Source organism: Ciconia boyciana, chromosome 6, assembly GCF_034638445.1.
Source record: "Ciconia boyciana chromosome 6, ASM3463844v1, whole genome shotgun sequence".
In the NCBI taxonomy this organism is placed as follows: Eukaryota; Metazoa; Chordata; class Aves; order Ciconiiformes; family Ciconiidae; genus Ciconia; species Ciconia boyciana.
The window spans coordinates 43,393,382-43,419,441 of NC_132939.1; the positions used below are offsets into that span (position 1 = coordinate 43,393,382).

At 35.6% G+C, this 26,060-nt stretch overlaps 1 protein-coding gene across 8 annotated transcripts in view; it reads right to left on the bottom strand.

Moving 5' to 3' along the window:
• RALGAPA1 (Ral GTPase activating protein catalytic subunit alpha 1) overlaps positions 1–26,060 on the bottom strand; it is a 139,220-nt gene that overhangs the window by 17,418 nt on the left and 95,742 nt on the right. For all 8 annotated transcript variants that reach the window (XM_072866137.1, XM_072866138.1, XM_072866133.1 and 5 more), the window contains 3 exons: positions 25,328–25,483; positions 16,756–16,914; positions 14,715–14,842 (listed from right to left, as the gene is read on the bottom strand). In XM_072866137.1, the coding sequence (XP_072722238.1) occupies positions 14,715–14,842; positions 16,756–16,914; positions 25,328–25,483 (443 nt within the window). The remainder of the gene's footprint in view (positions 1–14,714; positions 14,843–16,755; positions 16,915–25,327; positions 25,484–26,060) is intronic.

A 26,060-nucleotide genomic window follows, 5' to 3' on the forward strand; every position in this document is an offset into this window, starting at 1 on the left:
GTAGTATTGTCAACATACAAAAACGCTCCCAGGATATTAAAGACCAAAGGAAACAAAGAAACAGTGAGGCACAATAAATGGCATATGTCGGTAGGAGATTTTAAGTCTCTTGCTCTCTGGCTTGAGAAGGTATGCAAACCCCACAGAATTAATTGCTACAGTTTGAGGTACTTAAAATGATGAAAGCATCAATTTTATTGGGCAGATTTTTCCTAGTAAATTACAATTCCTGACATTAAAATGTGAAAGGAGGACTGCCTCTAGTAAAAAGATAACAAGTACAGGTTAGGACCAAGGTTTTACGAAGCTGAAAGGAAAAGTTAGCCATAGCAGAATTAGTCTTCTAAAGGAAGACAGGACAAAACCCACACCTCACAGAAATGGAAGTTTTTTTCTGGGACATCTCACTTTGAAAGAAGAGATTGTGCAGTGGTTTTCAAACCAGCTGAACTCATACTGAGTCACAACAATTTGTACTCTTTGTTGGCTCTTAGAATTAAGGATGTAAGTCAGGCTGCTATTGATCCAGTGTTGGAAGCCCTGAAACTAGCTGCGTTTTGTATGTAGGTGGGTGATCAGTATCAACTGGCCACACTGAGAGGAATAGTTAAAGTTCTCTTATATTCTGAAAAGTGACTCTGTAGAAGTGGCATCATGGTGTTCCCTATTTATTGCATTTCAGTGATTTCCACATCTAGTTTGCACAGTATACAAATAAAGAGATTTTTTTTTCCAGCTGCAACTTCTATTTACTCAAGTCGACTTGATAACTCAAAGTCAGCCTGGGTTCTTTTCTGTTTCTTAAATACTGCCAATATTGAAAATGGCATATAAATATTTTGCTCTGTGCATCTGTTTACACAGCTATGCTGTAAATGAAAACAGCTTCTGCATATGCAATTGGAACTTAGCCATAACGCTGATGAGTCATAAAGCAGAATTCAGTTCATTCTCCTCATATCAGATGCAAGTTATTTAGGTGAAAGAGAAGAAAAAAAATTACTGTGCTTGACTAGGTGAAAGAATTAATAATTTTATAGTCTTCTAAGGTGATTTTTCTCTCCACTGAAACCATATTTTCAATACTAATGACAGCAGTTTTACAATGAAATGTAACAATCTATTTTCTTCCTCATATAAAGGGAACATAAAACTCAGAGGGCTCAAAGTTGTATTTTAAATGTAACCTTTTAAGTTGCATTTCATGAAAATATTTTGAAACTGCAGAAGGAACTCAGTGTTAATTATCCAAAATCACAAATTTTAAGAGGTAATGTATATATATGACAATCTACTAATTAATGTAGATCTCATAAAAAATGAAAATAAATATGAAAAATAACACACTAACACTGTAGAATTTAAGCAAACAGAAAATGTAATATCTAACATCCTTAATAAAAATCTTTTTCAACACAAGCTGTAACTGCAAAAGGGCTGAGGCAATTTCTGAGGTATGTTTCTTTAAAATAAGGGAATATATAATAGGTAAATCCATACAAATTAATCCCATCATTCCAGATCTTGCAATTTGTTTCCAACGCGTATAGTTGCCTCATTCTTTAAATGAATATAATGAAAATTACTTTTTATTTTTTATACTACTAAAACGTTCAATAAATCTGTAATAAATTAAAAGTTATTGGGCAAATTATAACACCACATATTTTTGCCATTTAGAGGCTTTTTTATTTAAGAGTACTAATCTTACATCTAGAGGAGATTACTTCCAGTATATCTACCCTACGGTTAAATGGTTAAAAGTCCTGCAAGGTAAGCATAGCTTAGATAAAGCTGCAGCCACTGAGTGTGTCCAAGTCAATGCTATTGCTTTCTGCCTAGTTTACTAACACATTACATATTGAAAGGCATTGACTTCATCTGAATTTATATAAGAATCTTCATTTTTACAGTGTGAGCACTTTCAAAATTGCCAAATTACTGCAAGAAACTGTAACTGGTGTTTACATTTTCATTGGAAACCCCAATGCATTTAACATCCTGCAGTGCCATCCTAGGAAAATCCTTGCTATATTGTTTATTTTTATGTTGTTCCATCAGATCTTACAGCTAACTAAATTCTTCAGTGGTTTATAACATCATCTAGGAAGAAAAAGCTGTGATTCATCAGCGCAGACAAAGCTGGGCTTTAATCCATTCCTATAACCATATTGCCAAGTCTAGATTGTTTACATTGCGTCTCAATTAAGAGACAGGCAGGACACCTGGTACTTCTTTATCTAAGTCCCACGGGCTGCCAGATGACTCAAAATCCATAACAGGTGCTAAGGCAGTGTGAGTGTAGCACCATTAAGACAAGCTGGAATTGGATAAAATTTGGACTATGCTTAACCACTTAAAACACTCAATTATGAAATGAAAAATGTAACCACTCTGCACCAAGCTCCTTTACAGAAGGCACTTACAAAGATATGTAGAATTAGAGTGCAAGTGTAATGGACTTAACATAAATTTTAATTTTAGCATAAATATTCTCCAGAATTAAACCATACAAAAAGCAGCCATATAAAAGAGTTATCTTTTTAAGATAATCATATAAAAATATTATGAGACTATACTTACTGAATTGAATGAATTCTAATTCTGATCATCTGCTTAGGCAGCAAGAATGACAAAACTGATTGCTCAGGCTTCTAGCAATTTCAAAGTTAAGGGAAAAAAATCTGAATTAACAATACTTAGTGAATTCTTCAACTCTGTAGAACCCAGAATTTATTTATTTTAAGGACTTGAAAATGAAATGAAAGCATCTTATGGAAGGATTTTTAAAACAACAAGGTTCAAGTGAAAAACTACAGGATAAAAGATATTCCTTTGCACCAAAAAATCCCATTGTAGATCTCTTTTCAGCACTTTTTCCGCTAAGGTGACTGAACTAAGTATTAAGCTTAGACACTGACAGAACACACCTCGTGAGAGAAAAAATGAGTATCAGAAATTTTACAGTGGACAATTACTTAAGAACTATCTGTATCTAAATGTGCAGTAATCAAATTAAGTTTCTATTTAATATTGTAATTATCAAGAACACAATATAGTGATTTTATTACCAGAGTAAGCAGTAACAAAGTACAGTAAACTGTCATTTAAGACAGTGTCATAGTATCTATGATAAGCAGCATATTGGCTTAAACTAATGCACTATATGCCTCTAGGGAATGACAGGCTCAGAGACTGGGTTTTAACATCAGAATCTATCCATTAATCTTGACTTAAATATAATCTACTCTGCAGTAAGAGGAAGAATGGGCATTCAATGAATTATCTGTTTGAAATATAGCAGAAGCATATTAACACAAACATACAGTAGAAGGTCTCAGTTTCGGTACCATTTATTGTGTATTGTTGGCTTTACAAACCCTGAACTGCGTTTTAGCATGAAATTAAAAAGATAGTAAGATCGAATGGCTAGCAGTATTGGAAGGATGAATACGTCAACACTGTAACAGATTACTCATTAAATTTACTGGCTGTGTGGTTAGAAGACTAATGACGGTATTTACAAATACCCCACTCATCCACGTTTTAGTAGCAGGCTACGGAGGTGAAAACAAAACAGTGAAGGAAACAGTGCTGAAGCCCTTCTGCAGGCAGAATTCCTACTCCGACTTGCAGGGAGGATTTGTCTTACTAATGTGTCCAAGACAGGAATCGATGAACCTATAAGGTATGTCGTGCTAATCGTTTTGAAGCCCGTTACAGCTGCCGCTGCTTCAGGCCCTCTCTGGAGCGATGCTCCTGGCAGCAGACAGGACGGCTCGCAGGCAGCCGCTCACCTGGCAGCAGCGGGTTTGCAGGAGGCAGCAGGGGAGCGCAGGGACAAGGGACTGAGCTTTACGAAGGATGCTGCACCAAACGGGCCGAGGAGAGATGCTAAGGTGTTGCAGTCATCATGTCAGCCCACAAACAGCGTGGAATGGTACAGGCCAGCAACTGCAGCCCCACACACTAACTCCTGATTTTGGGAGAGGGATTTATCCCCGCTCTGACACTCAGTATTACATCAGTTTTAACTCAAGTAATTACGGTTGATGAGTGTAAAAATTCAGAAGCAAAACTGGCTCTTTGCTCTCTCATATTAGCATGAATGCTTAAGCCCACCACCGTTCATATATTCAAATGTTCAAATTTCTATCTTAAATACTTTCTCTGCATATATAGACATATTCATTGATGAGAGAAACAGTAAGGAAAATGCCTTTCATGAAGACATCACTACAGACTGTAAAATTACACAAATATGAAATTATATTAAGTATTGTCCAGCGAAAAGACTGCCCATAAAGACATGTATTTGCAATTCCACACTACATGGTAACAAAGAAAACTTCTCACATGAGAAATTTTGTCATTAATTCTAATCTGTACTTTAATAAACTTCACAACCACCTTCCTTTTTTTTCTTTTACAGTTGAAGAGAATGTTTTCTCTTTACCCTGGGTTGCTGCAGTACTGGTACGAAATAATCTACTTATAAGTCTCTTTGGAGGGCAGTAAAGTCGATTTTAAAAATGATTTTTAAAACTCAAAGACAGGCTTCTTCTATTTAAATGAAGAAAACGCGTATTAATTTTCAGTTACTTCCCTCTTTCTTTATTTTGAAGGGCAATTAGTAAAGCAGCCCCTTCGCCCTCCTCCCTAGTGCTGTCAAGCTGTTGAGAGCAGTTTGCGGCACTACAATGGTACTATTGTGAACGCAGCCTGGGCTTCCTTCCCACAGAGAGTTAAATGGGCAGTTCCTGCTGCCCATGATTGGTGTCCAGTGAAACAATACTTAAGAGCCAGGTTTTATCAGTTCCACGCCAAAGAAGTGAAGCCAGGGAACCCAAGCCTTCATATCATGCTGAACCATATGCCAACCCTGCTGGCCCCAAAGGTTTATCACTAAGAATCAGGATCCATCATGTCCCCTGTGAAATTTCACTTCACATACCTTCTGTGAAATGCATGGCTTTGCTGAAAACTGACCTTTTTTCACAATTGGCAAGAACAGATGGACGGTAACTATGGTTTGGCAAGCAGAAATTAAAAGATTTTCTAATAGCCTGCATTCTTCTGTGTTTGGGAGGAGAAGCGTTGAGAAGGAGATAGATATATTTGTGACCCACAGATCTATTCAAGTGCAGTTAATCAGCAATTAAACTATTTTCTCAATGTCTAGAAAGTATATTGAGATTAATTTGATTGGCCAGGCTATGATTAGGACTCATGTCCTTCGGACTACCATATGGTAATTCCAATTACTGTAATACTAACTTTTAATCCTTGCTTTATGCTAGTTTATTCTGTTTTTCTATTAAGTATGTGGCACATACAGAATAAACTATATACATACACCCTTTTTTGTTATAATTTTGACCTGTTTAATTAGTGAATATTGTTACATGAAGTCTATTCCATCTCCAGCTAGATTTTTCCACATACTGACAGGTATTACATACAACCCCTTTTTTCAGTAACTGAAATACAGACCTGTAGGAGAACAAAAACAACCAAATTCTATTAATCTCCTCTTTTTTTTTTTTTGGTACCTATCATCTTCTAATCCCTCTGTTGGCACTGGAAAGCATGCCCCAACTGTCCTGATTACCATATGCAGAATGACGCAGAAACAGTTTGCCGATATCTTATTCAACTCACCCGAAAACATCATTCTATCTCACAGACCTTACTGTTTGTCAGTTTTGCTTGTTACAAATAATCTGCCCCATTTCCCATCAATTTAAATACCAGAATCAACCATACACAATATTATATACTTATTCTTTACATATACACAGCCTTTAGTGTTTTAACATACAAATCTTTCAAGCTGTTTGCAAGTTACTTATCTGTTATTACGGGTGAATTTATGACTAGAAGAGGATTAAATCAATAAACAATGCTGTCTTTTACAACATAAAAATAGGGCTTAAATAGTTTAAAAACATTTATTTCTTTAAATCTTAGAAACATCAGGAAAAATTGTTTAACCTTCCCTGCTTTTATTCACAGACTTCTGAGAGCTATCAAAGAAATCTGTATGAATTTTAACACCTTAAGGGGGCAAGAGTCTTAACATTTTAACAAAGGGCTTTTGTTATCCAAAATGTTTAATTAATTAATAAGGCTAAGTAGGTATTAACAAAAAACCTGTCATTTTGTGTTACGTACAAAGCAATCAACTCTGTGTAAGATTGAACTAGTTTATCTTTTTCATTCCAGTTTAAGGACTCCCAGCCTTCTCCCTGTAAATTTTTGTTTAAAAGAGGTATCTATACACATTTAAAACACATTTTATAATGAAAGAGTGATTGCTCTACTAACTTCCAGCTTACAACATACAAAAATTTTCTACCTTAAAAAGATGCATTAACAAAGAAGAACTTGCCTCCCTCAAGTGATCTGTACTGACAGATCCAAATTCAGAAGTTCTAGGAGGCCAATAAAGTACTTCACTGGTTTTCAGGGTAGCCCACTGACATCCTTTTATTGTAAAACAGAATGCCACCAGCGTAAGCCTACCCATATTTCATACAGAAATCAGTAGAACCAATACCCCCCTTCAGATGGGTAAATTCAATTTATGAAAGAATGCAGAAGTAAAAGAACCTGGAATACATTTTTCTTAACAGTACAAAAAGATTTGAGTCTCACCCATAATTGTCTACAACATCAACAGAGCACTCAGCTCTTTATAAGTGCAATTATGAGTAGAAAATTGTATTACCAGAGACAACCAGTTTTGTGTCATTTGATATTTTGCTTTTTTACCACTTTCAAGAGAGTCTCATGCATTTCATTAGGGAACATTAACTAATAAATAAAGCTGTACAACTAATTAAAAAACAAGTTATACATATCTTGTGATGACAACAACATTATTACCCTCAAGCCCATATGCTTACACTATACCTCTTTAACAGGTGCTCCCAGCATCCTAGTTCATATCTGCAGACAGTCCGTAAGAAGAGGTAGAGACAGAAGAGCTACCTGGGGTAGAGAAGGCAGGTTCTGTGGGATTAGAAGCAGGGCAATTACTGAAGAAAATATGTTCACCTGAACATGTACAAATCCAGAACTGCTGCTAAAGAAAAGTATGTATGTGCGTTTTGCAAAAAAACCTCACAGACTATATCCATGAAAATATACTACATTACAACATAGCTTTCAAGCCTCACACCTGAATTTATTCCTCATATTAAAAATGCATGAAAACCAATTGAAATTACGTGTATGTCTATATGAATATGCAGTAGAAACAGCAGCTTGGTACACACATCTGCAAGTATTTATCCAGCAGTTATTTGAAGTGTCTATATGACAAACACTAAGGCAAGAGTTTAAAAACCTATCACAAATGTTGGTTCAATCAGTTGTCTCTAGTGGCTAAAATCAAAGGCATTTAAAGTGATGCTTTGGAATTATTCATTGCAAAACAACCCTATTCTTTCAACAGGTAACTAATAAGTGATGGCTGAGAACAGGCTTGCACTACCCCCGAGGTCCAATTGTTACTCAGAACACTGCCTACTTTTGCTCCCTGGTGTTGCATTTTAACTCTAATTGCATGATCAAGCCAATAAATTGGACTCAGGGGACAAAAAAACACTACAAAAGTACCTACCCTGACAAAACCAGAGGTTGCAGGAAAATGCACTTCAAAGAGAAGTGAGGCAAGACGAGACAAGCGAAGGAGAGGTATCAAAGCTTGAAAGACAGTCATTAATACTGACAGATTACTGTAATTCTGGCTGTCAAGGTGATCGATTTAAGCAGCATATGCCAATCAATACTCTCCTCATTTACTGAGCAGCATTAGACATATAGTTAGGTAAGATGTCCCTAAGACAGGATTTCAAACCATACTTAACGAACATAAATAGCACAATTTATGCTTTGGAATCTTAGCTGTTTTTTCATTTGGCCTTTTTTTAATTGGGCAAACTTCAGTGTGATGTTATCCATACAAAAGTTACTTGAGATGATTCTATTACACTGCATTGCCATCATGTATACAATTCCTTTACGTGAGATATTTCAAACTGTACCAATTTTTGGTATAACATATTAAAACACTAATCTTGAATATGAACATTCTTAAATGCAGCAGTTACTTAAGTACTGTTAATTTTGCTTTTTTGCATTAGTGGTTTGCCATTCCAAGTACTTTAGCCGTCCATGGTTTACAAGAAACCAAGTCTTCCCAATATTTCCCCATGAATTTTCCTTAAAACAGTCTCTTATTGTTCAAATATACTTGTGATATCAAATGAAAATACATTAATTGGATGTATTAGTTCAAGGGAAAAATTCTATAAAGATAATAAAAATAGCTATTACTGTCATTGCATACCTATAAGTAGACACAAACATACACGCACGCATGCATGACTCTCTATATAGAGATATAAAACTTTCCTCTTATATTTAGGTCTTCTTATAATGCACAGAGAAACTGTTACACCTGATTCCTTGAAACTGAAATACCTGAACAGTCCATTAAAACAATCAGATACTTATAAATGCCTTGGAAATCTTCATTTTTTCATGGTATACCATTGTATGCAGGCATTTAATTAATCACATTTTGAATTATTAAAACATCAAGTGAGTTGTCAGCAGAACTAGGATTTGGGAGAACAGCAAAACTGAGCATGTCAAAGTACATGAAAGACTGAACATCATATTCTCTACCTTATGATTCTTGCTTGAACTTGGAAAACAATTTCCGTTGCTAAACAGTAAAACAGATTTTAGAAATAACTCTATTTTCTGCTGGAAAAAACAGTGGAGGTCATATGATGAACTCATCCATGGCTCTTACTTAAACTCATATCAGATAAGGCTACAATGGTATGATTCAGGGATGGGATAAATACTGAAATCCTGAAATTTTCAATTATTTGTTGTAAAGCATATAGAGTAGTATCTAAAAAGTGTATCAGGCATTATTTTTAATGTCTGTTTCTTCTCACCTGTGATGACAGAAGAATCAGTAACAGGTATGTTAAAACCTTACTAAATATCCTGCATCAAAATTGTATTGCCAGAAATACAGCAAAGTTTGCTGAGAATCTTGGCATATGGCAGTTCAAAAAAATTCTAAACCAGAACGTATTAGAAGAGCAGTTATAACGGCATATATTATTCCTTTCACTATACCAAAATTAATCAGTGGCACTGTGAAAAATGAATTAATGATACATATTTAAGGAGAGAGAGCACCCCTTATGCGTTTCCATTTGATACACAGTTATCATTGATGCAGTATTGCTGTATTCCTTTTTTTCTTACAGATGCTCATGCATCTGTAAGATAGAAAACTTATTGGACTTAGAGGAAGGGAAACTGGCATTGCCAAAATTGGTGCTTCCCAGCTTTAACTTCTAAGTTTCTGTATTAGGGAGGAATCTCCAAAATCTTCACAAATTCCAGTTTGAAAAAGTAAATCGAACAAATATTCTTAATTGAGACAAATGTGGCCAGAGAATCTGAAGAATACTCTTTGCTCACTATATGTCATTAACAACGAACACTTTCTTTTTAAAGATAAGCTTTCCAATGTCTGCAATTCTATCTTGAGGCAGATGATGGCCAAGCAGGCACAACAAACAGTGACACTACTAGTTCCAATAAAACCCTTTCTTGGGGCAGTTGAGTATCACATCCAGCAAGAAAGCTTCTTCTGAGCTATGAGTGTTTAATACAGAGGAAACTTTTAACAAACCACTCAAACACATGATTTTATTAATAAAGAAGTTACTGTCTTGTGAGATACCATATGGAGTTAATATCTTCCCTTTCTCTGGAAGACACCTGTCTAAAAAGGTTAGCAACAATACATCAAGTACCAACTGTTTAGGAATACAATGTCAAAAAAGATAGGGGGATGTAAATTTTTCCAGTTTTGATTAAAAAGATTAATTTATCAAGTACTTTAGATTAAGATTTATTCTGTAATATTTTGTAAATGGAGTAATTAAAACGGCATTATATTTTTGCTATTTAAATTAATCTGTTTCATACAACACCAAAAAAAAGAAATCTAATTGACTGAAGAATTCTCGGCATTAGGTCAAGACTTCATAGATTATTATAAAGAGGTGAAAATTATGCTATGACGATTATATATATAGAACACCTATATTCCAGGTGTTCTAAAATTTCAATGAATTACAGATTTAAAAGATGCTAAATACGATTTCTTGCTGTGTGTCTAGCTACATATTATGTAGTATCCTTTGGGAGTGGAATGCTACGTAAGAGAGAAAGCATTATGGTGTCTGAATTGCACTATTTGCACTAACTGCACTGTAAGGGCAGACAGTTTGGAATAATTGTTAACACTCCAAAATTTGTGTACAATGTGTAAAAAGTAACACAAGTTGTTTCACATTTGGAATTACACTCCCACAAGGTTTCTAGCTGTTTTGTTGTATGATATAAATAATTTTAACAAGTTGGATCACTGGAGGTGCTTACTATGCCCAGCAAAGAACATTATCTTGGTGTACCTCTTGGCATCTGGCGAACATCTGTTGTTTATTCACGAAGTTAAAGTAAAACTTTATATGAAGCCACTCCTCCTACTGTTCAAAATATTTAGTATTGATCCATTTCCTACATATGGTAGATTCTGAATTCAGAATGTGACAAAGTGCTTGCTCTGAGATGCAAGCCATGAATAAACCTATTCCTATCAGGAATTTCAATGCAATTTAGTAAATAAAGAGTATTTAACAATTCCCTAAATATTGGCCTCCTTATTCTACATCAATGTGAAAATGATTGTTCTCAACATTCAGTCCCATTATTACACCTGCAGTTATGAGTCTTAGAAGTTTTCCTAGCTTATGTGCAGCTGGAGTGTATTCAGGAGATAGGCATGTACTTCTTACGACAACGACAAATGCAATGAGAAGAAGAAACACATTAGCTATGAGATAGAGAAGGGGGTACTGCTGCTTCATTAGCAAGACAATACCAGTATTTTGTGTGTGGCACCTGCTACTGTATGCATGTATGCCGCCTGTTGGTGAGGGAGTATTGTTACAAGAAACACAAGTTTCACTGTTTGAAACACTGTTACAAGATAGTGAGGGACTCCAGAATCCTCAAAGGGGAAACTAAAGCAAATTCCACAAATCGATGCAGAAACTCCACCCCAAATGGCAATATTCTCTTCACGCAGCTGCAGCAATGAAAATGTCAAGCATCAAGTTAAAGCAGGATACCTGCCATGCCCGATTGATGTTTCCTGATAAATTTAGTAAATTTTTAATCTTAAAATACTACAATACGGAAACATATCGTTATAGTATTCTGAGCAAAGAATAAAAACACAGAGCAGATGAAGCCTTTAAAAATCATTAAAAAATCAAATTTTCAAAATGTTTTGCTATCTAAGTTTGCTATCAGAAATATCAAAACAATGTCAGAAAGAGGAAGGTGACTGACAGAATATGTCAATCTCAGAAAGCTACTTCAGACTGTACAATACATGCTCAAAGTCGGGGCAGACTATAAAAGGGAGATGAGCAGAATTTCCTGTATCCATGCAACCATTATTATACTATTCACACGTACTACCCATTGCCACATCGTGATTAACAGACTAGCGCAATAAGGAAAAAGTTGCAATCAGGTTACATGAAGAGAACTGAATATCCCTGCTGATTACAAATGACAGCTGATTTTTTCAGTCAAGTCTGCACTTAGAAAATGCACTAACTTGGAGGATGGATAAGCCCTCCTTGGAAGCAGGAGGGCCAAACTCAGTGCCACTTTATTCACATCCCATACGCAAGCAAATCAACACAGTCCTACTTTTTAATTAAGAGTTTACCATGATCCATACTCACCACAAAGATCTGCAACGTGACATTGTAAATATTTCTCAAATATAGATAAGCACAGGCCTACATATCATCATCAACTCCACACTGAGTCAAAAGGTGCCCACCAAGTATTACACAGCACAGTGAAATGAACCACACACCTGCAGGCATGCAGACATCCATACACTGATGCTGGCTTTGAAATTAAGAGAGCTAATACAGAAGTGTAGGGCTTGAAATGTGTTCTGTTTGACAGAAGTCTCAAGTATTCTTGTCCCCTCAAGATCCACATTAAACTGAATTTCTACTAACCGTCATCAAAGTTCCTAATAAACCAACACTGCTCCAGTATATTAGATACTCATAAGTAAGTAAACAAAAATTAGTTTTGAGCAGACCACTTCAGAATTCTCTTTCACTGACACCGTTATGGTCCTGGACACGTGGGAAGCCTTGATTATCAGCTTCACTTTTCCAGCTGGGGGTCTGCTTTTGGCGTACCTTCTGAAAAACAGCTTTTCTGTTCCTTTTTTCCTCCCTCTTCGAACATATTGTTTTCACCACTCTGAGCCCTCTTTTTCTTTGCTCCAGCAACACTCCAACACAAGGAAAGACCACCTTGATCAATGAGTACTGTCTTCCACAAGAGACATTAAGTCTGGTGGGGTCTCCAGAAAAGCTACTTAACCACAGACCCATAAAATACTCCTGCCCCCACACCCTTCAGTCCACAACAAACTTAAAAGCCAGCAACGAACTGCTACAGCCATAGCTAAAATATGCCAGAGGAAAAAAGCAGGAGACACTAAAGACAATCCTCGACGTCTTCAATTCCCCACTACTGCAGGAGCATAATTAGATTCAATTTTCAAATATTCCTAGTTAACAGACCATGTCCATGTTACAGGAAACACCCACCCAGTCTTTGCCATTCTTGTATGAGGGAAATTCCTTCTTGACCTCAAATCTGGCCATGGGTTGAACACCAAGAGCATGTCCATGACATTTTTAATGAAGAGTTTTTTAAACCACTGAGAACTAGGCCAAACTTTGAAGTTTAACATTTTTTTTGCTGTTCTCCACTGACATAACTGACTCCACCACAGCGTAATTCAAGCCAGGGAAGTTCATGGAGTTTTTTCTAATTTCACACCAAGCAAACAACTTTTAAAGAACTGCCCACACCCCCATTTTAATTTTTAAAGTATTATACAAAGCACTGAATATAATATACTCCAAGCCAGGTGGAAAAGAATTCCACCAACTACTTAACAAAGCTGCCCTTTAACATCAGTGCCCTGTCAACTGGTGCTTCATAAGCTTACCAAGTGACAATACAAAACCCACAAACCAATACTATCTAATATTAAATATATGTAATGCTTTCCAGTTATCAGGCTAACCATATTAGGAGACAAATACCAACATTTTAATGGAGGCCACATTATGTCATAAATGACATGCAGTGCTTTGATGCATATAAGAAGTACTATTTGGAGAACTGAATTAAAATTGAACATGCAATACACAGCTCTTAGGAACTGGCCAATTCCTAGACATTGAGCTGGCAAGCTATGTCCAAGGAATTTATTACAACTTCCATATTCTGTAAAGAAGTTTAAACATACAAGTTTGTGGGGTTTTTTGGTACTGAAAGTTTGCTATTTCAAAGTAAATTGTTTTCCAATTGCTCATCACTATACATCAATATAATGCTGTAAGCCATCACTTTTCATGGTATAATGATGACAATACATTTTAAATTCTTTGATTAAGCCACTTGAGTAATGACAAAAAGATCGGACCTTTCCAAACATAAAAATACAATGAATCAACATCTGTCATCTACAGAAATGGCACAAACGTCATTTAATGTGATCATATCAAACACCATCCATCATTCATCTGTAAATCCACTTCATCATATCTAATCCAAAACTCTTAAGTATGAACAGTCAGCCTTAGAAAAAGCAGGGTATTTTAGCAACAATCTATTGCATGACAAATACAAGTACCTACAGCTTGGGTGGAAATTAAGCACAGAATTTCTTTTGGATCAAAATGTAAACTTACCTTTCAATTTATGAAATAAAAAAAATAGTATGTTCTTGTTGATTTAACTAACAGGTATATAACAGAACTCAAACTTAAGAAGGGGAGAGGTACAAGTGAGTGACTTACCTTAAGTTTTTTAATTTCTGGTTGGTAAATCTATTCTTCCAACAGCAGCCCTTTCAAAAAACTACAATTTCAGTTCAAAAAAAAAAAAAAAAAAAAAAAAAAAAGAGATAACCTTTTCTGACATCTTTACAAAGACACTAACATAATTTTGACAACAACTTTGTATTCTGAGCTGAATAACAAAATCTGTATGACAAAAATGTAACAAATTTCTCATCTTGAAGGAAAACAGCATTCATATCACTCTTGGAACTAGAAAACAAAACTAAGTCACATTAATACTGGATAAATACTAAATACCTTTAAGGAAAGAAAGATTATTTCTTTTAGAAAAAGAAAAGTTATTTTAAAGTTAAAAAGTTATTTAAAGTTATTTTAGAAAGTCTACTCACAAAATGGTCATTAAAATAATTTTGTTTAACAAGCAGTGATAAGTACATGTTATAAAATATTAGAAACAGGTGATTTTTCAGCACTGAATCTGTTCTTCACTTAATTAAAAAAAGCTGGTCTTCATCTGAATTGTCTTCTATGGGTTTAAGTTTCTTAAAGGCAGCATCACCATAAAAAATTGAAAACATTTTCCTTGTGTTAATCTGACAAAGATAGAAGATGACAGAAAACATGAAGATAATATCTGTAGAACTGCAAGGGAATGTATATGCCTTGGAAACCATTTGAGTGAAAGGATACAAGTTTTGGTATAATGGGATTAATGATTTCAATGCACGGCTTGCATTGATAGCTGTTGCACGAACCATAATAGGAAGAATTTTTCCATTCACAATAGCACCATCAAAGAGTGGACCAAAAAATGGAACCTGAATAAAAAATTAAGAAATTCAACATAAAGCAAGATCTTAGCTGTAACAATTAGCAATCAACATTAACAATAGAGCACTCAAATATATCTTTTTTTTCCCTCCTCATCGCTAGATAATCAGACCAGTTATTGTGCTCCATGACAGACCTTTTCTCTTGTGGAAATATACAGCCATATAACTGCTTGATATCCTTGGTAACAGATAACACAGCATTTGAAGAAAATTAAGCAACCATTTGAATACTATGTCTCATCAAAGGTTATTTCCAACATTTGCTGCCAAAATCCTGGGAACGGTCATGCATATGATGTTTATGAGGTTGAAAGGCTAGATCACAATATTGTAGGTGGTAGTAAGCAAAAGGAATAATTACTCAAATTTTAAAATAATATTTATCATAGCTTTAGATATAACGTGTCCATAAGGACCAACTCAATGTGCAACTGTCATACAATAACTGGTGTACTGTCATACAATTACCCTCACCTTCCATTTTCTTTTCTTCTTCTATCTGTTCTTCTTCCTTTCTATGGTATCTATACAAATAGATTGTAAGCCCTTTACAGGAGAAATCTGTGGTTAAAGTTTGGCCTCTTTGGACCCTAAATGTAAAGCCTTATTTGTGAGATCAGGAGAAAACCTTGATGTTTAGTATAGGTAGCACACAAAAGGTTTACAGAACAGATGGATCTTATATTTTGGCATTACATTTTTCTTTAATCAATCATCATTTTGCAATTAAAAAAAAAATGAAAACTCTATGAAGTATCTTCATTTCCTGTACGTGTGAATAAAGTTCTGAAGCTGCTAGCATAAAGCATGTGAAGAAGAGCAAAGTTTGCGCATCAGGTCAACAAAGGGAGCAGAGTGTATACTAAATACTCTTCCTACTAATATGAAACCAATACTGCAAAAGAATTTGAGATCCCTGTATTATTCTTGCCATCAGTCTTGAGAATACTGAAATCTGATGGAAGGCACTTCTTTTTTCACATACAAGGACCTCTTGTTGGAGTAACAACAATCCCTGCTCTCAGCAGTTTTCTTTTTCCTTCTTAATCTGCACACCCCCAATAATGCAACTCTTTGTACTTAAAGTAGTAAGAGAAAGAATATAATTATTTATCAAAAACGTAAGTAACCCAGTAATAACAAGACCAGGTACTGAATATAATTTCATGCCTATCATCAGATAGAGGCAGTCATCATATAGAGGGAATCCTATTTCTGTCATATCTCATTTATTAATATTAGTGCTTCTAGAAAGAATTTTAATATTTAAAGTACAGAAATTCATGGCAAGTGGCATCACACACAGAAATTATGCAGTACAACCACTCATGACTACTTTTACTCAGTCAGTGCTCGCTACCCTAAACCACTGTTAAGAACAGGGCCAGCACAGACATTTGAGAAACAGTCATTAGAAAGAGTGTGTGTTCATATGCCTAAGAGTTGAATGGTCTTGCTTTGCCGAATTAATGTCCAAACTCTTGTGTGGAGTCTAGGAGAAAGTGAAAACTAGCTTTTAGAAGAAAGGGGAATATGACATAGAAGGAGAAAGCTGGAGCAGGGTATTATTCAACTCCCACAGTCACATATCAAATTTGATTAAAAAGTTCGGCAAGTTTAATATTTAAATGATTACACAGAATATTCTAGTTGTTTCTAGTTTATGATGTTAGCAGATATGCTTGACAGGATCAGGCCTTTGCAATTTCAAGTTACTGATTTTACTATGCATTGTACTCACTGAATTCTTCCTCTTCCTCCTACCACCACTGCAATTGTCAATGTTAAAGACACATCACCTTGTTGGATCAATCTATTACACCAAAAACTCAGATTCAAAACACAACTCAGTTCATATTAAACACACGAAGGAAACACAAAAGAAAAAAACACCTTACCTCAGGCTTTTTCATTATCTGGACACTGAACATATGGTTTTTCATGGGATAGATAACAATAAGAACATCACCAAATTCTGTTGGAATTATTCCTCTTCTATAATCTCGAGTATGCTCTGACCAGACAATGTGTACTTCATCATTTCCTAAATGTCTTAGCTGGAAAAACAGGGATAGAAACCCATCAGTTTAAATATATTCTATAGCCATACAGCTATACTAAATGCTCATATTTCAAAAAGACAAACCCACTAAAAAGAAATAAAGAAAAATGAATAAAATAACCAAATTACACTATAGTTCTCTTACAATTTCAATGACAGTATTAGTTCACACTATTGGTTTGTTCTATACATTTTTATACATTGGTGCCAATGTCTATTTCAATTAACAGATATGTCAATATCTGTTTTCTACAAAAGCTGAAATTTTGTTTATATTATCTCAAGAATGCAGAGTGATTCAATCTGATTTACTAAAATGCTTTCAAGATTGCCATCATTGACAGGCAGCAAATTACTAAATTCTATATGAATTTTTAAAGAATATGAATGAACATCTGTTTAAAAGCTACATATCTGAGCAGTCTTTAACCTCATCATTCTAGCCAAATTCCAAACTGACTACTACAAACAAAAAGCTTTTAAAGGAGAACAGCTACTGCATTTTCCATAGCCCCTAGATTAACTAAACTAAATGCTCATTTCCCATGAAACCTGTATACCTTTGTAAAAATAACTCACCCCGCCCCCAAAAAACCCCAAATGGCTCTTGATTTGGCTCAGAATGGCCAAATGCGTTCCTCAAAACCCATAATGTATCCTCAGCTGTAATCATATAACCAGATTAAGGAATATCTTGAACACTTTGAATTATCTGCACTGAAGCTCCAAAATGCTCCTTCTGCTAAACAGTACTGTCCGATAAACAAATGTTAACATCATGGAGAGAGGCTTTACATATACTGATCACATACACTCAGATTATTAAACGTGACTTTCTTTCCAGTAAGTGCTATTTCTGAAAAGTCAAGCTGGAATCTCATTTTTTCCTCCTTGTGCATCACCAGTTATAGCTGACAATTGTCTTCACCCACAGTTTTCAGTTTGTTTGCACAGCTTTAGGTAGGTAGAATTTGTCAAACAATTGCTTTGATGTTATTCAAAAGACAGCACTGAGAACTGCTGTTAACAGGTAACGTGCAGATACTAATCTGAGCACTTACAAGAAATTATGGTATATAAAAAGGCAACAATTTTCTGTATTCATTTTCAGAACATAACTACACTTTAAATAAAAGCAAAACATATACACAGTAATCAGAGAAATTTCATTGCAAGGATTCACTTGTTTATATTACAAAACCTCCTGGAATGCTACCTTCGTCTTATCTGAAGGCTTATACTGGTTGTCAGCAGCAGACTTTTAAAATAAAATTTAAAAAAAAAAGAGGGGACGAAAAGAAGCCACCTCTGCTCTTCTTTGCTGGCTTTAAATTGTATCAGACTGAAAAATAGGGTTGTATTTCTACAAGAAAAGGATTTTCTTTAGTGTTGGACTGGGCAAAGGACAGATGGCATCAATACCCTACATCTTGTCTGATGCTCAACAAGTCATTTGTTTTGCCTGGACCAGATCATACATACATCCAATCTGCAATGACTGCAGTTCCTTTGAAACAAGCTGTTCTTGCCTCTTTTGTAGAGGGCTGAATTATTTTGAACAACACTTAGTTAGCGATGCTCTTGTGCCAACTGTAAACCCAGCCCAACAAAAGAATTGGTTATAACAACATTCACTAGGCTGAGTTTTATTTGACTAGATTAGAACAAAACCAGGCAGCAACCTGAATGACTGATGTGCAACACGCAAACAGCAGCTGCAGAAACCTTGGATGACACTTAGCAGTGACAAACGTTGTAAAAGACAACTAACTGTGGAATTGTTCTGAGGGCCTGACCCTCTCCTACCTTCCTAGGTGAAGTGACAATCAAACTATCTGTTGAAATATGACAGTGAAAGAAGGGCATGAGGAACTGATGGGCCCGCACTTAGAAGCAAGCGAAAAGCTCAGGAAGGATGAGGCTGCCTAACCAAAGAGAAAGCAAGAGGCAAATCAGTTTAGATATGAAATCTTGTTGAACATGAAAAAATTGCATGATCCTAGATTGGGGGATGGCCATCTGGTGCGCTGACTGAACTGAACTCTGCCAAAAAGCAGAACTAGGACTGATACACCCATCACTAAATCGCACCATTCCTAATTCAGCAATACTGAACTATTTCCTAGAAGAATTAGCCCTCCTTTACTTACTATCTTTGGACTCAAAGACAACAAACTCATACTCTTTTAGAAACAAGGGACAGTCTACATGCCAAATAAATGGCTTTAAAATCCAGAACATATAGAGAGTTTCCATAGTGCAGCTTCTTGAGGGCATCACTGCTTCTGAATTTCATTTACCAAAGGTTGCCCCTGTGTACCTGTTACTGATACCTGCAACTAATCAGGCAGGACATCAGTTCTTGCACTTCTGTGAAAGCTACCCAGACGGAGCATGGCTACTGATGCATGCTTTCACATCAGACTGACGCAGATTTTGGTGTGATAAAAATGTATTGCGTGGTTATTGCAGGAGGAGGACTACTGACAAGGGGCACATATTTTTGGATGTCAAGTGTACTGAAGCCATTAGCGACTTTTCTCTCCAATTTCAAAGTTTGCTTTATACCCCCCCAGAGGTGTGAGTATACATTCCAGGCTAAAAGCACTAATTGCTTCAGAGGAAAAGGAAAATGAATCAGATTATTCCAATGAGTTCCCAAGTCCTGTCAGGTGTGTTTCACCTCATGATTACTACCAAGAACGATTTGACAAAGATCCAGTTTGAGTAAAGTGTAGAATGGCATCTCTGTGGCATACAATGGATTGAGAGTGAAAATCAGATGGTGCAAGTACGTGGATGATGGTATAAACCGTGAATGGTGGTTTATAACAAGATGTAAAGTACTCAAGATCAAAACTGCGATCAATGCCTTGTTTCCATTACAGGAGGTAGAAGACTGGCAAAAATAATAGACAAGTAAACCAGATTGGGTGTTGCTGATTTCATCTTTATGTTTGGAGAATAATTAAGTTCTGGATAAGTCATTCTGTTCCTTTTTCAAGAGTAGATCAGAAGAAGCTCTGACACTAACATAGTGCTCCTTATTGCTTCTTTCAGATGTCGCCACCATGGTCAGCAAGCAAAGCTTATGGGAAAGCTTGAATGGTGGTAACTTGACTCATCAACAACACTCGATTCATGGAAGAGATCCAATACCTGAAATTGTCTAGAAAACCTTTCCAAGGTCTGCTAGATTTTGCATAAACTTTTTAGAAATAATAATTTCAGTTTTTCATCTTCATTTTTCAGTTCCCTATTGAAGAACCTTGAAATTGAGTAGTGCTCCATGACAAAGCTCTCTGGCAAGCACAGGAAATGTTTGGAGAACCCATCATTCACTGTAATTATTACACCACAGGAGAGACAGAGCTTATCCTCTTTCAACTTTAATCTGGATTCTTTATGTCTTTGTATTGAACTGGAAGCACCCCAGAATTCAGTGTTCTGGACACAAGTGGTACAAAGAAACTGAGCTATAACCACCTCTGCTCATTGAAACCTAAAGGACAGACAGCAACATGGTTTCCCAAGAAGAAGGTGTGGTCCCAATGTTATCTGACAGAATCAGATTTGGTGCACACAGAACGTACAGGTACCGAGACTGAAATATGTGTCCATGGTTACTCAAAACACCATCAGTTGTGTCAGCCACTACATCTTCACACTCATTTCCTGACCTTGTCTTCCTAAATTTACTACTTTGTATGTGCATAAATCACAGTAAGCAAAACAAAGTGCAAATCCTTATTAGAGATGTAAGGCACAGCAATAATATAAATAATAAAATTCTCTAAAATAATGTTATACTTCAAGCAACCAGTAATACACTACAGCTGAAACACGTGGAACTATAGGTTACATACCAATATTCTAAAATGCTAAATACTGCATAAATACAGATCAAACTGCTCTACAGAGTTTATTATCTAAGCATAAGGTAAGACACAAAATGGAGATGGACAAATGCAAAGAAACTGCAAAAAGGCGTTAAAGATTAGAAAAATGTTTTTTATAGCAGCATTCTTCAAGAATAGAAGTGTCAAGGCCAGAGAAAGGAAGGTTCAGCAATAAAAACAACAGTTTAGGATATAGTGGATAAATTTTAACTGTGTGTATGGAAAGGCTATGTTGCAAGAAATGTTATGTAGAAAAAGGAACAGAGTCTTAAGCACAGACTGAATGTAAGAATCCAGAAAGTGGACCAAATTAAAGATGATTTCGGGATATAGGCACAAGTGACAGGCACAATGGTCATGGTATCTGTGGTGATCCAGAAAGGTGGCAATGAGAAAGAGATTAAGAACTCTGTTTTAGCCATTTTGAACCTGAGCTGTTGGGAAGACAGCCCTGAGGAGATGTCAGAGACAAAAAGATTTTTTTAGGCTTGCTTTGAAACTCTACTCCATTAAAACAAATATATAAAAATGACCGACTGTTAGGTTACCTGAAATTTCAAATTTAACTCAAAATACTTTAAAATATTCTTACTCTATAGCCATCATCATGTGTCAGCTCTCCTAATACATTTATGTTAACTGAATACAAAAGAAATGTGAAATAAATATAACCAGGAGGGATGATCAAATCTAATTTTGATACATTAGTGTCATATGCTGTACATGTTACAATAGCAGCCAGACTTAATACTAAGCTGCAGGCTATACTGAAATTTCCAAATGGCAGATTGTTCTAAGTGATACCAAGTATAATTGAAGTAATAAACGATAGTAAAAGCAAAGCACACTGTCAGGAAGAATTTAAGTATTTACTTTTTAAAATTAAATGAGTTAGGTTTGGAAAGGCAAGACAAGTGAAATAATGCAGGGCTCAATTTACAGAAAATTCCTTTTATTTATCTGTTGCATTAACCCTTGAACTCTTGCCAAAATTACTGTAATTTCTAATACTCACTTACCTAAAGGAGGGAGAAAAAAGGCTATTATATTTTCTTATGATACAACAGCTAGCCCCAACTTTTTTCTTCTTCAAAAATGAAAGTGTTCATTATAAAAAGAACAGAAGGAGTAGAAACATCTGAAGTAATGGCTTAATGCAGCTACTTTTGCCCATTAAATGTAAGCAGCACTGCCGTCTACAGCATATGTACCCTCTAGTTGAATTTTTCACAAACTTTGTTTCTACAACTATGGTGTGTTTGGGTTTTTTTTAAAGCAAAATGTGTACTTAATTGTAACTCCAAAAAAATATTGTACTAATAATTTATCTCTATAAACATTCAAGTTCCCAATACATGTTAATACCACAATAAAAAAACTAGTTATAAATACTGGGAGCTATAAATCTTTTATGTGGTTAGGAGGATGTCACACGTAACCTAGAATCATGTAATACACCCAAAGCCCAAGATGAATTAGTATTCCAATAATTAATAACATTACTACTTTTTATTTACATATCTTTTGTATAATATTCTCACCTACAATGCCTTCACTCCTTTATCAGGCTAAGGAAGGAGGAGCTAGACAGGTGATAAACTGTAGAGGCACATACATGAGCTTTCTCACTCTGTGAACTGAGAGTCTTCAGAGTTTCATTTAATCCTGATATTTTCTTTGCAAGTTTGTTCTTGTAAGGGTAGTGTAAATACTTTTTACTCTAACCTTTAATTCTAAGAGAAACAAAATGGATTGCATTATCAGCATTAAATCTTTAATTTACTATTTTCAAATTAAATACCTATTTTATATATGCATTTTAATGTTAAGTTCCTTTATATATTCAGAGGATTTTCATCTGTTCTCCCTGAATTCATGTCTTTTCTTGCTCTTGTTCATGTCTTCAGAAACTTCAGAGGTATCCAAGACACTTAGAAGTTTTATTTACTACTCTGTAAGACTGATGGAAAATAAGTTTAAAATTGGCTTAGACTCTGAAACAGCAGAATCTTGATTTTGTAGTGGCTGGACTGGCAGGAAGAAGTTTTGTTTTAATTTAATTTAATTTCCATTTATAAGATCAACCTATCATGCACCTCTAGGCACATTTACAATATAAAAACCAGCAGCAGTTCTAAGCCAACTACTGCAAGTTTGCTTGTTTTTCTCCCATTGAATGAAACAGACAAAGAAAGCACAAGATCGACCTGTAGAGAAGCTCAAAACTCAAGTTTCTCTGGAGGTCATGAACAGTACATGCACTCAGAACAATTACAATTGTTAGCACACACATGGCTCTCAAATGACTTTGAGGTCCCCTATACTGTGTGTGAGCTGGACAGCATCTCATAAAACACATTCCTCTTGCTGACGTGTTCAGGCTAAGCAGCATGAGTAGTTGCAGAACTAGTAAAAGAATTAAGCCTGTTTTCCTACTCATGTCTCCTGATACCACTTGCTGGCTTCTCCCAAGATGCAAACTTCAGTTGATGCTTTTCTCAAGTTTGGGATGACTTCCATAGCATCCCTCTCTGGTGCTGGTTCCTTGATGTCTAATGCTTCTTCCCATGCAGTCTTTACCTGCTGAGCAGGAGCACTAAGAGTCTCTCTCACTCTGTCTCCTTTACTTAGCCTACCTTCATTAAACATACATGAAATTAACACCTTTCAAACATGTCTCTATTAAATTCGATTGAAATGGGCCAAAAGGTGTTAGGGGAGGGAGGAGAGACATACAGGCAGGCTCACAAGCCTCCATTCATGGGGAAACTGGGCTTAGAAAGAAAAAAAAACCACACACTGAGGAAGAACAGGACAGACAGTCACACAGAAAGAAAGTAGCTTGATTAAACAGCCCAACAGTAGCTGAGCTACAAATACAATCCCAATCTTCTGATACACTCTACGTATCCATACCGACCTCAAATATTCCAAATTACTGATGAGTGAAACTGTGGGTAAAGGAGGAGAGAAATAGGCCTGGGGCAAGCTGGAGTTGTTAAAAAGTCCAGCTGACACCATTTTCTCAAGCTAAATCAGAGGAAGCCTGGACCAGTGCTGAATCTTGCCTGGCAGGAACAGCTATATGTAGATTCAGAGTGCTCCTGGAAACAGATACGAGATCCTGCTTGTGTGTTCTGCTGAAGTCCACAGCATTTGCAAATTATTTACTATTAATTAATTTTCACTGTGACCCATCTTCCCCCTTTGTCAACCCTTTTTAATGCTCTAATTCAAACAGATTATAAACAAACATTGTAAGGACAATTACAAGCTGTCTTCTATAAAACCAAGTTTCTGTTTAAAAAATACAGAAGCCAGGCAACTTAGAAAAAAAAAAACATATACACACTGTTCTATACTGGAACAATAGCAACAATCTTATTTTAAAATTAGTTATTTGTGCTATTAAAGCACTTTTATAAATAATTTAACAACCTAAGCATTACCCTGGCTCTACTTCAGGAAATAAAGAACAGAAAGGACCCAGCACCATAGGCATACAAGAAAAAACACTTTTTAATTTTAAAAAAGCCACCAAAGAAACCAACCTAAGATGCGACAGTGAGAAGTTAGAACTCATAGTCAGTCTATAATAATAACAATAACAATCATATTTTTTTCTTCAAGTTGAACACAAAGAACAAAAAAGTCATTAATAATTGAAGCTTGCCAGAGGCATGGCTATTTCTCTCTTTACTAACTGTCTACTGTCTAATTTAATTACAAGTATTAAACTCCATGCTGAGGTCAACCAGCTTCAGTTCCTCCAATATTACACTTCAACCAGTGCTCATTAACGTGTCTACTGAATGGATTAGCACATCTGAAGATGTATGTACGCAGGACAGGGGACAGTCTAATGATAGCCAATTGTTCATTTATAAATGGACACATGTTCAAGACTGTAACTTATTATCACTAATGTGGAATTTATTAAATTCTAAAGAAAAAAATACCAATACAGAAAACCATTTTTTTCTTAATGTGGCCACGAGAGATCATATCACTGTTGAGCATTTGTGCCTGCTCCAAGACAAAACACCTTATATACAATAAACATCACTGAATTCTTAATATTTTTAAATTCTTCTTGAAGGGAAATTTATGTTAATAGACGGCATGTGACTCTTAAGTGAATAAAAAGTCATCTTAGAAAGTACTCACCACGTATTTATTAACTGGCATTTAAAGTCTCCAAGTACTAAAACATCATTCAGATGTAATGCTTTTTCTTCTACACAAACTATTACCTCCCTTCATTTTTCACCACTATATATGTGATCCTGCCAACATTTGCAGTGATGGCAAAAATCACCAGTATGGCAAAATTAGAAATTGGTAGAGAAGAATTTATATGGCTTAACCTACTTCAGTAAAATACCAACTATTAGCAGGTAAAGGTGTTATGCTATTTTATGTTTTTTAGAAAAAGTTACTGGATTTTCTTTGACTCTAAATTCTCTGGGTTTATTACCAAAAGAAAATCTGTTATTCAGAAACACCTACCTTTTTTGTTAAAGAGTCATCTGAATCAGAAGGCATTCTTGTTGACACATGGAACATTACTTCTACTGTCGAGGTAGCAAAGTATGGAGTGGTCAGTCCAGTGCTTTTGTTTTTTTGCAGTCCTCCCATAAAGCCACAATGGTTTGTGAGATTTACCTAGAAGTAAAGCCCACGAAGCATTAGGAGAAAAAAAAATTACCAGGTGATAAATACATTCTTTACACTTTGAAATGCACTTTCAACTGAATTTCTAAAAGTGAAGGCCCTTTTCACAATAGTACAGTTATGCTTTTCTGAAAGAGCTCAGACTTGCTGACTAGACTGGAAATCAACTGCAGTGCAGTGGCATTCTATATTCCATGGTCACCACAGATGCTCCTGGGAAGACGAGGTTAGAGAAAAGGAAAGGTTGTGTAAATGAATATTTACTGCATTATTCCCTGATCAGTTGACTGTAGCCACGTACATGTGCTTTTTGAATTTTTAAAAATTCTGCGATACTACGTCAGCCTTGACCTGAGCTCTGAAGAAACCCTGCGTGAGAGCCACACAATTTTAAATTGTCTTGTTACCTTCCATACATTTTCTTGAGAAATTTTCATTCTGTGAATATGAAAAAAATCACAGAAAATGAACTGATAATTAGTAAATAAGTTTCTAAGTCTTAGTTCCATGGGAAATAGTTTGTCACTGAAACAAATAAGCATACTTAACGTGCCATTTCACTTTTACA